The 12,485-nt window shown below is 27.7% G+C and overlaps 1 protein-coding gene across 1 annotated transcript; it reads left to right on the top strand.

Moving 5' to 3' along the window:
• Positions 1 to 390: 390 nt before the first annotated feature.
• LOC120178433 (transcription factor bHLH148-like) lies at positions 391 to 1,427 on the top strand. The gene is made up of 2 exons (XM_039184277.1): positions 391 to 1,242; positions 1,305 to 1,427. Exon 1 carries the CDS (start codon positions 573 to 575, stop codon positions 1,239 to 1,241), a length of 669 nt encoding a protein of 222 aa, XP_039040208.1. The 5' UTR covers positions 391 to 572; the 3' UTR covers position 1,242; positions 1,305 to 1,427.
• The last annotated feature ends 11,058 nt before the right edge of the window (positions 1,428 to 12,485 follow it).

Genomic DNA, 12,485 nt, shown 5'->3' with positions numbered 1-12,485 from the left:
TAAACTCGACTCGTTGCTTGTTAATTTCTCTAAAAATTTACCTTTTTTTAAACTAAAAATAAAATTTATTAATACTATACGATGATATTAAGGTTGAGTATGTTTTTTTTTGTTTTAAAATAATATTATTAATTAATAATATTTTATTATTTATTAAAAAATAATAGATCAATTAACTTATTATTTTTATTATTTATTAATAAATTAATAATTATTATTTAGGTTTATTTTTTAAATGAAATAATTTTAAATTAATTACTAAAAATATATTTTAAAAAATTAACAAGGTATTTATAAATTTATCGAATCGAATTAAACTTTATTCGGTTCAACTACTCGTTAATCACCCCTAATTGCATTCAATTTCTTTATAAAACTTGTTGCGTCTTCCCTCTCCCTCAACCCTCCTTCCTCTGGAATTCCAACCCACTAGTTTCACCAAATCGGTGATAAAGTTGGTTTGTTTTTTTGCAGAATTTTCATCTGAATCTCCTCGTTTTCAGTTATAATCCACCGAATCGTACGGTTCAAAAATAGAGAGGGAGAATATCAACGGGACTTGATCCTGTGAGATGACGTCCACGATAACGAATCCGGTGACGAACGCGAATTCCGATCGGAGCATCAAGAGGAGTAAGAAGAAGAAACCATCGGCGGCAGTGTCAAAAGAGAATCAACAGCAGAGCCACGCCAAATGGAAATCAGAGGCTCAGCAACAAATCTATTCGTCAAAGCTGATTCAAGCTTTGAGCCAAGTCAGTCTCAGCAGCAACAACAACACGAGCTCCTCTGTCCCGTCGGCTCCACGCCGTGGACGAGCCGTGCGTGAAGCCGCCGATAGAGCCTTGGCCGTCGCGGCTAAAGGCAGAACGAGGTGGAGCCGAGCCATTTTGACGAGCCGTGTTATGCTCAAGTTTAGGAAGCACAAGAGATGCAGAGGATCTACGGCTGCGTCGGCGGTGGCTGCCGTCACCGGGAGTAGCCGGTGGAGGAAACCGAGATTTAGCGTCTCGAAACTGAGAGCGAAGAGTTTACCAACTGTTCAAAGGAAAGTCAAGGTCCTTGGCCGGTTAGTTCCCGGCTGCAGAAAGCAACCGTTCCCGGTTATTCTTGAAGAAGCAACTGATTACATTGCGGCGCTTGAGATGCAGGTTCGCGCCATGAGTGCTCTCGCTGACTTGCTTTCTGGCTCCGGAGCCGCCAGCTCTAGCTCAGCGCCGCCGCCGCCGACCAGCCAATGACATCTTTTCTGTTCCATGATTGCCAAGTATAATCGTCATCTTTATTTTTATCTTTCTCTGCCTTCCTCTTTCTCTCGAGTAATCTTCTCTCGTGTTAAATACATGTGTTCTTCACTACTTTTCATCTCCCTTCATTTGATCCATAGCTTTGTTATTAGAAAAAAATATCCAGCATTTTGCCCATATTATGTACAAAACTATTTCTCTGGAAATATATTCCAATAAGAAAAATTGTAAATGCTTCATGCTTGATTTGTAGAGTATCACCACTCCTTGATTTTCATGCTCAAAATAAGGAAATCGAAGTTTTTACTTTTGTACTAGAATCCCAATGTTAGATAGTCACCTTAATCTCGATTAAGTTCAGAATTGAATTGAATTAGACCTACTTAGGGGTAATTTCTTCGGGTATTGAAGCTTTAATTAATTTCCATTTTAGGGTAGTCTCTTCTAGTATTATTATTCTTCAGGGCCAAATTATTTTTTTAATAATTTAACAATACATCATATCTTACAAATGTATATGTTCGAACTCGGGTTTATCTTACATATGTATATGTGCGAACCCGAATCCTCTAATACATTGGAGAAGGGGCCAAATTAGGGAAGATGACAGAGGGAGCTTTGATGCCATGCCTGCTAAAGGCCAAGGCTCTAAAACTAATAAAATAGCTGCTAGACCCCGATGCTTAATTTATGTAGGGATGATATCCGAGGAGTGATGTTTCCATTTTTCTATGCTTAATGCCAATATTATGAAATGACTTGTTTGGGTTTTGTTAGAACTTCATTGAAAACTCCAAACGACAAAATCCAAAGGAACATTTCTTTTTCCCTCCCTACCTTCTACACCATTAGGTATGAAAGTTTCCTTTACACATGTGACACCCACTTCTCATTTCTTAGTGCTTTGAATTATATTGAGGAAGTGGGATGGAGAATGAAGCTATATATTCTATAGATTAGCTTGCTATGAGAGATTATTATATATATGTTACTTGAAGGGCAAATATCAAGGTAGAACAAGTTAGGTGAACCCATGTGTTAGTTCATTTATATATTTTAATTTTATGGATAATATTGGTAGGTATGGATGGAAATTGGGACAGAGTAAATAATTATTTGGTTTAATCAAACGAGATACTAGTTTTTTTAAAGTTATATTAAGAGTTTTAAATTTGATATTATAAATGAAATAAATTGAGTTGGAAAGATCGTCCTCATAAATGAATTTATGTAATACTTGATTTAGATTAATTAATCAATAGATCATAGGAATAATCAATATATATATATTATTTGAATATTTGTTATATTGACAATGATTTTTTAATTATTTAATTTATTATTATTACCGTGTCCTTTTATTTACATATAAACTTTTGGATTATTTTATGGGTAGTTAGAAAAAGAGTTAGGTAAATGGATGTGAATATCCAGGGAAATCCAAGTGCAGAGTCCAAAAGTTGGGGGCCAAAACAGAAGAGTAATGAGAAATGTTGCAGGGTATCCATGCGGGTGAATATGTTAAATGCACTTTTGACTGTAAGAGAAGGTGATGGAAAGTTATGTTGCATGACAATCTTAATATATAATTAAGTAAAGACGTAAATAGAAATATTATTTTTTAATATTTTTTAGTAAAAAATACTTAAAATATTTTTTTATTTAAAATATTATTTTTTTTAACATTTATAGTAAAGTGTCTAATATTAATATTTTCGATAGAAAAAAATAATGTTTTAGGTCGTGTTTTACCGGATATGTTAACAAACCCGGTAAAGCACTCAATAATAACATTTCCGGTAGAAATAATAATGTTTTGGGTAATTTTTTTACTAGAAATGTTAAAAAATAATAACATTTCCGGTAGCACATTTTCTTAACCGTATATTAAACTGCCGCAAGTTAAACTTTTCCGAATGTGATGATTGATTATTGTATTGCATTTTTTATATATTTTATTATCTATGTTCTAATATTTCTCTCTTAATATTAATATTATTTTTAAGATTATTTTTTCTATGTTATGTTATTATTGCACCTGCCAATTGTTTTCGTTAATAATCTAGGATGATTATAAAATAATATAAATTTTTTTAAATGATTTATAATGTACATTCACCTTACAAATACAATTGCTTAAATCTGGAACTTTTAAAAAACAAATTTCCTTTTTAGTCAATGAGGCTACTTAATAGGTTCTTCACCTACCAATTGTTAATGACTATTGATGATAATGTATCGCATTCTACGTGATGATTTTCTTATTAAATAAGTTATAATATGATTCTTTTTATACATAATCAAATGAAATTCAAGTTATAAATTCTAACGTCATAAAGAAACATGTAATTGATTCATTTAAATATATATATATATATATATATATATATATATATATATATTTATGATTAATATATTTGCATGATTACCACTTTTATCTTAAGAATAAATGTTGTATAAGTTCAATTCATCTAAAATTTTAAATTTATTAAACGATTTTGTAGTTAAAGGAAATATTTTTTTTAAATATTAACTTTAAATAGTTATGTCTATAAAATATTTGTTATTAATAATTAATAATTTTTTTAAATATATATTATCTTAGAATTATTCAAGATAATTCCATGAAATATTGGGAAAAGATAATTAAAAGTAATTAGGGGCCGAATAGTATGAAAAAAATCATAAAATGATTACAGTAATAATGAGAAGTGTCAAATCTGTGAGTTTTACCAAAAATTCAAAAATAGGCATGAAATAGTTATAAAACTTAATAGATTTATTTTTTGGATTCAAAACTTTAATTAAATGAAAATAATAAAAAATGTAATTAATCTTTCTAAAGATATTTTTTTTCTTCATATTAATTTAGGATGATTATAAGTGGTAGTACATGTTTTAAAGGCTCTGAATCATTTGACAATGAACATTTTACTCTAAAATAATTGGTGCTCGAATCCGAAACCTTTAGAGATAATAATCATCATTTAACTATTAAAATCGCTTGATTCGTACAAAATATCAAAAACTTTAAACACCTTTCTATCAATAAGTTTTAATTTTATAAATAAAATAGAAAAGTGTTACAAGTGTAGGAAATAATAATTTATCATAACTTCGTAAACAATTTAGTAATAAATTTATGATAGAAATTTATGGTAATATATATATATATTATATATATATATATATATATATATATATGTTATTTCTTTTTGTCTCGAGAGAAAATCACTAATTTTATTAAAAATAGAAAATATACATAATTACAACGAAGATTTATAAGCATAACCAGAAACGTAAAAAAATTATAATTAGGACATTTTCCTATAACTATAGACACAAAAACTAGCCACCTAGATCACAAGGACCAAAATGTGAAAAAAAATTAAAAAATCTAAACAATGCTTGAACAAAATAAATATATGAACAAATCTGACTGTATCGGCAAATAAACCACAAAAGGGATGATGAAGCTACTGAAGACCACTGACAAATCGCAAATCATAGTCAAACGACGTGAGAAAGCTATCTACGAATACAAAACATGTATTCAAATTAATCCGAGGGTCCAAAGCAGAGAATATCAACATGATAACAAATAAACATCATCTTGATCAATCGTGGTGATGTCAAATCCAACTCTAATAAAAAGATAAACGAAAAAAAATAACAAAAGATCGTAAGCTGCCAAAAGACAGAGAAAAACGTACCACAAAGATAGAGATAAACATGTCATAAAGGCATAGAACATGTCACAAATACATAATTATTCTTATTAAAAAAATTAATAAAAGACAATCGATGGACGATAATCAACATCAAATTCGATGTTACCGCCGGTTAAACAAAATTAAAGAAGAAAAAATTGGTTTGATCAATAAAATTGACATAAATTATAAAGAAAAATAAAAAAAAGGGGGAGAGATGTATACTATTTCTTAATTAAGCAAAATGGTTTATATATAATTGTATTATCAAGGGGACACCAACAAAAGATTTGGTGGTGTTTCAATTTATTTTTTCAAATAGTGGTTTTTATTTCATTTTCACAATGACTAAATAATCTTATTTTTAAATAAAAAGAATCTATTCTCTATGGTGCCTTTCAAACTAAATGACGATTAATAAATAAATAAAATGTGATGTTTTATGATCTAGATTCGATAGATAAATATATCTAAACTAAAGCATTCCCACTAAACAAGTTGTTGAGAGCTAAGTTTAAATGTGTTAATCAAACTCCAATATCTTCTTATCATCGACAAACTTCCTTCACTCAAAAGCTAGAAAGCTACTATTCACCTAATAATCCTCTCTTGTTATCAATCAATTAAATTAAAAGGTAAATTATGCGTTTAATACCTAAACTATCAGTTTTGGTTTATTTTAGTACATAAACTTTCAATATTTTCAAAATCATACCTAAAGTTTAGTTTTCGTTTCATTTTAGAACCCCACGGTTAAAAACTTCGGTTTTTGTTTTATTTTTAGCACCTCATTCAAAACTTAACGTTAAGTTTTGAAAAGATTAAAAGTTTAGATACTAAAACGGATCAAAACTGATAGTTTAGGTACTGAAAGCGTTCAGTTTTTAATGGTGGTACTAAAATGAAATGAAAACTAAACGTTAGGTATGTTTTTGAAAAAAATTAAAAGTTTAAGTACTAAAACAGACCAAATGTGATGGTTTAGGTACTAAATACGTAATTTATCCTAAATTAAATTATGTCAATAAGATCTTAAAAAAGCTAGGTGGTGTTGGTTTTTGCAGAGGTAAAAGGTCTGCGAACCACATCTGCAGGCATCTACCACAGAAGAGGTGGACCAAAAATTTGCAGTCTGCAAGAAGAAGACTGTTTGTTTTTTTAACGTCTGCAGACTGCTAAAATAAATTGAAATATAAATAAACTGATTTTTTAAACTATACTCAAATAACCATATTTGCTATTAATTTTTAAAAAATTATAAAATGTCATTAAATTTAATGAATTATTACAAATTAGTCACTATATTGTTGTAATAAATTATAAAAGTTCGATAATATAATAATTATTTTATAGTATTTTGATAAATTTATTAATATTTTTATAATATTTTAATAAATTTAATAAGTATTTTATAATTTTTTAAACTTATTGACGAAAATAATCATTTGTATATAACTCAACGATATCTAATATACTTTATTTGAAAAAATATATTAAATAAATATTATACGAATTTTATTATTATAAATTATTACATCTACGGACTATTAGATTTTGGTTTTAATATCATATATCATTTTAAAAATTATTATTAAATCAATCGATAATGAAATCAATTTGATTTTTAATTCAATTTGTTTGTTTCGGTTTAAGTAATTGTTAAAAAATTATATTTTAATTCTCAATTATTATCGATTCACAAATATATCAATACTCGATTTATAATATCATTTAAATCATCTTAATTTATTCGAGTGATACAATATGATTCTAATAACATCAAAAAATATATAATATATACTCCATATAATACATCAATTAGTATTTTTCTATTTAGAAAAAAATATATTATTTATTTATTTATTCAGTATAAAGGGACTTTCGTACTTTACCAGAATTAAATTATAGGAATCAAATTTTTCAATAGTGTGAATTTTTTTTATTCAAACATTTATTGTCTTTTAATGCTAATAATTGTATGTCCCCGTGATTTTCTAAGTTTTTATATATAAAAAAAATTTACTAAGTTTAATTGTATAATATATTTTACTAAGTTTAATATATTTTTTCAAATAAAGTATATTAGATATCGTTGAGTTATATACAAATGATCATTTTCGTCAATAAAGTTTAAAAAATTATAAAATACTTATTAAATTTATTAAAAGATTATAAAATTATTAATAAATTTATCTAAATACTATAAAAATTATTATATTATCAAACTTTATAATTTATTACAACATATAGTGACTTTGTAATAATTCATTAAATTTAATGACATTTTATAATTTTTAAAAAATTAATAGTAAAAATGATTATTTGAAGAGGTTAGAAGAGCTTTGAAGACATAAGTCCACGTCTGCGCCAAGAAGAGGACTGCAGATGTTAGAAGAGCTTATGTGCGGTGCAGATATAAGAGCTTTGAAGACCTTAAACAGTGAAAACAAACACCACCTTAGAAAACACATTGAGTTTTATAGTACTTGAATCTTACCATGTATAAATAGGATGTGTGAAAATTTTCAATCCTTTTGTTGGTAGAATTTTCATATGTACAAATATTATTGCAAACGGTTATTGTTATTATTTTTTATTAAGTTAAGATGATTATAAAGTAGTATGTATTTTAAATATTTTTGACCATTTGACAATAAACGTTCAATCACCCTGCTACAATCGCTGGTGCTTGAACCCGTGACCTCTAGGAACAACAACGATTCTTTTAACCACTGAAGTAAGTTAATTCGTGCACGAATAATAAGGGGTGGTTTAAACAATATATAATAAGTTAGAATGAATAGTTCAACTTTTTATGATTTAAACGAGAGCCGCTGATCAAAGGAAAAAAATTAACTTATGCAGTTATTTATGATCATTTTACTTATTTCTTATCTATTTCTACTTTATAAGATCGATTCATAGGTTGAGCTCGATTAAAGTTTTTGTATTGAAATATTAGAATTATTCTCTATATTGGTGATTGATGATGAAATCTTTATTTAATATTTATATATTTTATAATTGAACAATAATGAGTGAAATAGCATAAGAATTTGCATGATTTAAACAATGTTAATAGCATCCTCCCCTTATATTGTAAGGGTACTAAAGAAATTAGATTAGCTCTCTCTAATAATATATTAATTTTCACTATAGTTAAATAAAAACCGATGACACATTAATTAGATTTGTGTGTAATAATAAATAACATTTATTAAAATAATGATTTTGTTAGCTAGGTGCGCAACTCGAGTAGATAAGCTTAGTGAGAGCGAAATCTTAAAATTGAAGTAAAAAAAATGATTTTGTTGATATTTTTACTGAAATTAAAATATTTATTATCAGTAATAGTGTTTAACCTTTTTTTTTGAAACAGTAGTGATTGATCTTTTAATCGTGAATGTTCTTATTAATAAATATTATTTATATGGGTAAATTACATGTTTAATACATAAATATTAATTTTGGTCCATTTTAGTATCTAAACTTTTATTTTTTTTAAAAATCATAAAATTTAGTTTTTGTTTCATTTTAGTATCCTATTCAAAATTTAACGTTAAGTTTTTTAAAAATTGAACCAAAATTGATAATTTAGGTACTAAATGCATTAAGTTTTTAACTACGGGTACTAAAATAAAAACACAAACTAAACGTTTGATATAATTTTTGAAAAAAAAATTTAGGTATTAAAATAAATCAAAACTGATAATTTAGGTGCTAAATGTGTAATTTACCCTATATATATATAAAAGAAAAGAAAAGAAAAGGACATGCATGATTTAACCAAAGTGTTCCAAACGCACATGGAGGGGTCATGCTTTTATCCACTAAACTCCAAGAAAACAAAGAAATAAAACAAAATAGGGTAAAATATCTATTTAGCCACTTAATTAGTTATAGGGTTCCGTTTTGGTCATATAACTATTTTTCTCTCAAAATCATATATAACGTTATGTTCTGGTTCCGTTTCAGACACATATTGTTAAAAAAAATATTAGTGACTTTGATGTGTCACTATAAGATAATATCACATCATCATGAGGAAAATAAAAAACACCATGTCATTCTATTTATTTTTTAACAGTATGTACAACAACAACAACAACAAAACCCTATTTCCATATGCAATGTGGTAAGGGGAGGTATGATAATAGGTTGCCCCCAACGTCAGGTTGAGAACAGCTTCCGTGGAAGACCTCCGATAGTCAGAAAATTTAAAATAAAGATAAAATACAATGCATACATAAATAAATAAATACATAGTTGAACAGTCTTCATATGTGCTTCTGTAATGGGCAGTAATCCCTGCAAATAAATCCCTGCGTAAAAATATTTGCATATAGACAAAAACGTAAGTCCCAACTAAATTTAAAAAGAGGAAACATGAAGAGAAGGATACATAGTAGTCAACGATAGCAATCTACGAGAATGAATAAATCAAATCGGTTAAAACCTAAACTAAGGCACACTACTCCGCTACCCTAGTTCTAAGCCTTCATAAATTCCAATGACAGAAATGTATAAAAAGTAGCAGTCATGGAAATTACTACAAAGACATTAAAAAGAAGGCAGAGATGCTACACCCTATAGCTGTGACCCACACTACTCGGCTACCCTGGTCTTAAGTCTCCATACTTTCCTGTCAGAGGTCATGTCCTCGGTAAGGGCTAAATCCTCCAAATCAGATCTCAAGCAGTCTACCCACTTCCTCCTTGGTCTTCCTCTCCTTCTAGCACTGTCGACTGCAATCGACTTTACCCTCCTGACTGCATCCGACGGTCTTTGCCTAAGGACATGCCCAAACCACCATAGTCTTCCCTCCATCAATTTTTCGGATACAGGCACCGCCCCAAGGACATCCTAATTGCAGAGTTTGGTGTCATGTCCCACAGAGTCCTACCATATGCCCATCGAAAGCATTCTCATTTCTGCGGCCTCCATCCTCCTTACGTGATCCTTCTTGATTGCCCAACATTCTGACCCATACAACAACGCTGGTCTTATTGCCATTTTATAAAATTTTCCCTTAAGTTTTAGAGGCACCTTCTTGTCACACAAAACTCAAGTAGCGGCCCTCCACTTTAGCTATCCCGCCTTTATACGGTGTGTAACGTCATCATCTACACCCCCATCTTTATGTATCATTTTTTAACAGTATATGATCAAAGCAAAATAAAAATGTAAGTTTAGGTATGATTTTAAGAAAATAATTGGGTGAACAAAACATAATCACATGAATAGTTAGGATACTAAATATATATTATATGCCTGATAATGACATACAAACAAATTTCTAACCATATACAATTTATTATTTTAAACCAGTATTTTTAATCTTAAAAATATAATAATTTTATAATAAATAAAAAATAATAAAATTAAAAATTCAAATTAAAAATCTATTAAATATTTTAATTAAAAATAATAATTATTATATCATGTTAAAGTCTAATCATGGACTGCATTGGGTTGGAGGTAGACCTCTTCATGGACAACACCATGGCCCAGTTAAATTCAGTCCAACAATAAAAAATCTATTATTCACGTTTTATAAAATATTTAATTTCTATAAAAACTAAATCAAAATAAAAAAATTATTATCCAAATTCTATCTGAATTACACTAAAATAAACATCCGTATATCAAATAATAATCTTTGTCGAAATTATGATCAAATATTAAGAAAAAAAGTAATTGTTTTAAGTTCAAAATGATAAGGATTCATGAAGTATTCAATCTCAAAAATTAGAAAACGGAATTTTAATTTGACTTGATTTTGAATTGATAAAAATATAAACTCGTACTCAATTATTTTTCATGTTTAATTTTTCTTAAAATCTTCTCAAAATTTATAAAACTTGAATTGAAAATCACGTCACATTAAGGTGGAATATGCTTGCTCTGAAATCCAAATTTCCTATAATTAGTGATTTATTTTATTGATTGTGTCCACTTGAAAATTTGTTTATATCTATATTTATTATAAAATTTGTGTAATTGATATATTTGTTTTTACTCTAAAAATATTTTTGGATCCTTCTATTAATTATTTATTTTATTGATTGTGCCCACTTGAAAATTTATTTATATCTATATTTATTATAAAATTCGTGTAATTGATATATTTGTATTTACTCTAAAAATATTTTTGGACTCGCTACTGATTGTACAAATAACTATCGTTTATGTGGGTAGTCTATTCAATTACAAGAAATAAAGAGCTTACTTGCTATATTTGCGTGGAAAAGATTTTTTGTAACACCCCAAATTCTGGGCTAGTAGTTTCGGGTTTACCCGATAGGTAAGTCGACCTCGTAGATTTCATGGTTTAAGTTTTTGGGTTTAATTAGGTCTGATTTAGGCCCAATTAGTTATAAAAAGGGAATTTTTTAATTATGAGATAAATTACAAGGACCAAATGAATAATTATACCATTTATGAAAATTCAATATATAATTTAGAGATTTATAGCATTTTGGACTTGGGGTTTTCCCATTCTCTTCATTCTCTTCAATTCTTTTTGTTCTCATCTTCTTCTTCAAGGTTAAGCCAATGTAAGAGTTTAAGCCTTTTTCATGTATCATTTTCTTTCATAATCTCCCTAGCAACATCGTTTTATTAAATCAAAGTCCTGATTTAATTATAGCTAAGGAAAAGTGGGGGGGGGTTCATCCAAATCATCAAGAAAAGGAGTTGGGTTAAGCAAGGAGCTTCATTTCGAGATTATAGCATCAAGGAAGTGTATTTATAATCCTTTGGAGTGTTAAGATTTCATAAATTTCAAGTATTTGCTAGGATTTGAGTGTTTAAATGTTTTAGGGTTTATAGTTGATGTTATGATCAAATGATGTTTTAGGTGTTATTAATGCATTTTTATGACACATTGGGACCCTAAACAACTTACAAAAGCTTCAAAACAAGGGTAGATGCTCATTTTATCTGGGGATTTCATTCGAGTTTTTGTTTGTGTGTGTGTGTTTATATATATATATATATGTTATTATTAGTTTTGCTTATATAGGGGTTAGTTATTAATTATTATTACCATTGGTATTAACTATATATTATTAGTTATATATTTTTATAATATATTATATTTTTCAATTAAGTAATTATTAGGTACCATACTATTGTTAGTTATATATCTTATTTTGCATGTGTGTATATATATGTATATATTATTATTAATTATCTTCATTAGTTAGTTATATATTATTAACTATGATTATATATATATATAGTTTTATTAACATGGGAAAATTATTAGTTATGTTTGTAGGTTATATAGTTATTAATTAAATAGGTTAATTATTGGGGTGCGTTTATATATTATATACTTATATATTATATCGAGTATATAAAATAAATAATCAATATTATATATATATATGAACAACGAACATTGAATATAGTACTAATTAAACGTTTTATTTTTATAGACCCAAAACTAATTACATGCAAGCCCAAAATTATTACAAAATACAAAATACAATGTTCCCAAGCCCAACCAATTGGAGGCCCATAT

Source organism: Hibiscus syriacus, unplaced genomic scaffold, assembly GCF_006381635.1.
Source record: "Hibiscus syriacus cultivar Baekdansim isolate YM2019G1 unplaced genomic scaffold, ASM638163v2 tig00112349_pilon, whole genome shotgun sequence".
In the NCBI taxonomy this organism is placed as follows: Eukaryota; Viridiplantae; Streptophyta; class Magnoliopsida; order Malvales; family Malvaceae; genus Hibiscus; species Hibiscus syriacus.
Note: the sequence above shows the minus strand (reverse complement) of the source record. Positions and strands in the feature narration are given on the sequence as shown.

What these genes read in the sequence shown, in the direction of transcription:
- LOC120178433 (XM_039184277.1), top strand. Translation starts at nt 573, where the DNA reads ATGACGTCCACGATAACGAATCCGGTGACGAACGCGAATTCCGATCGG.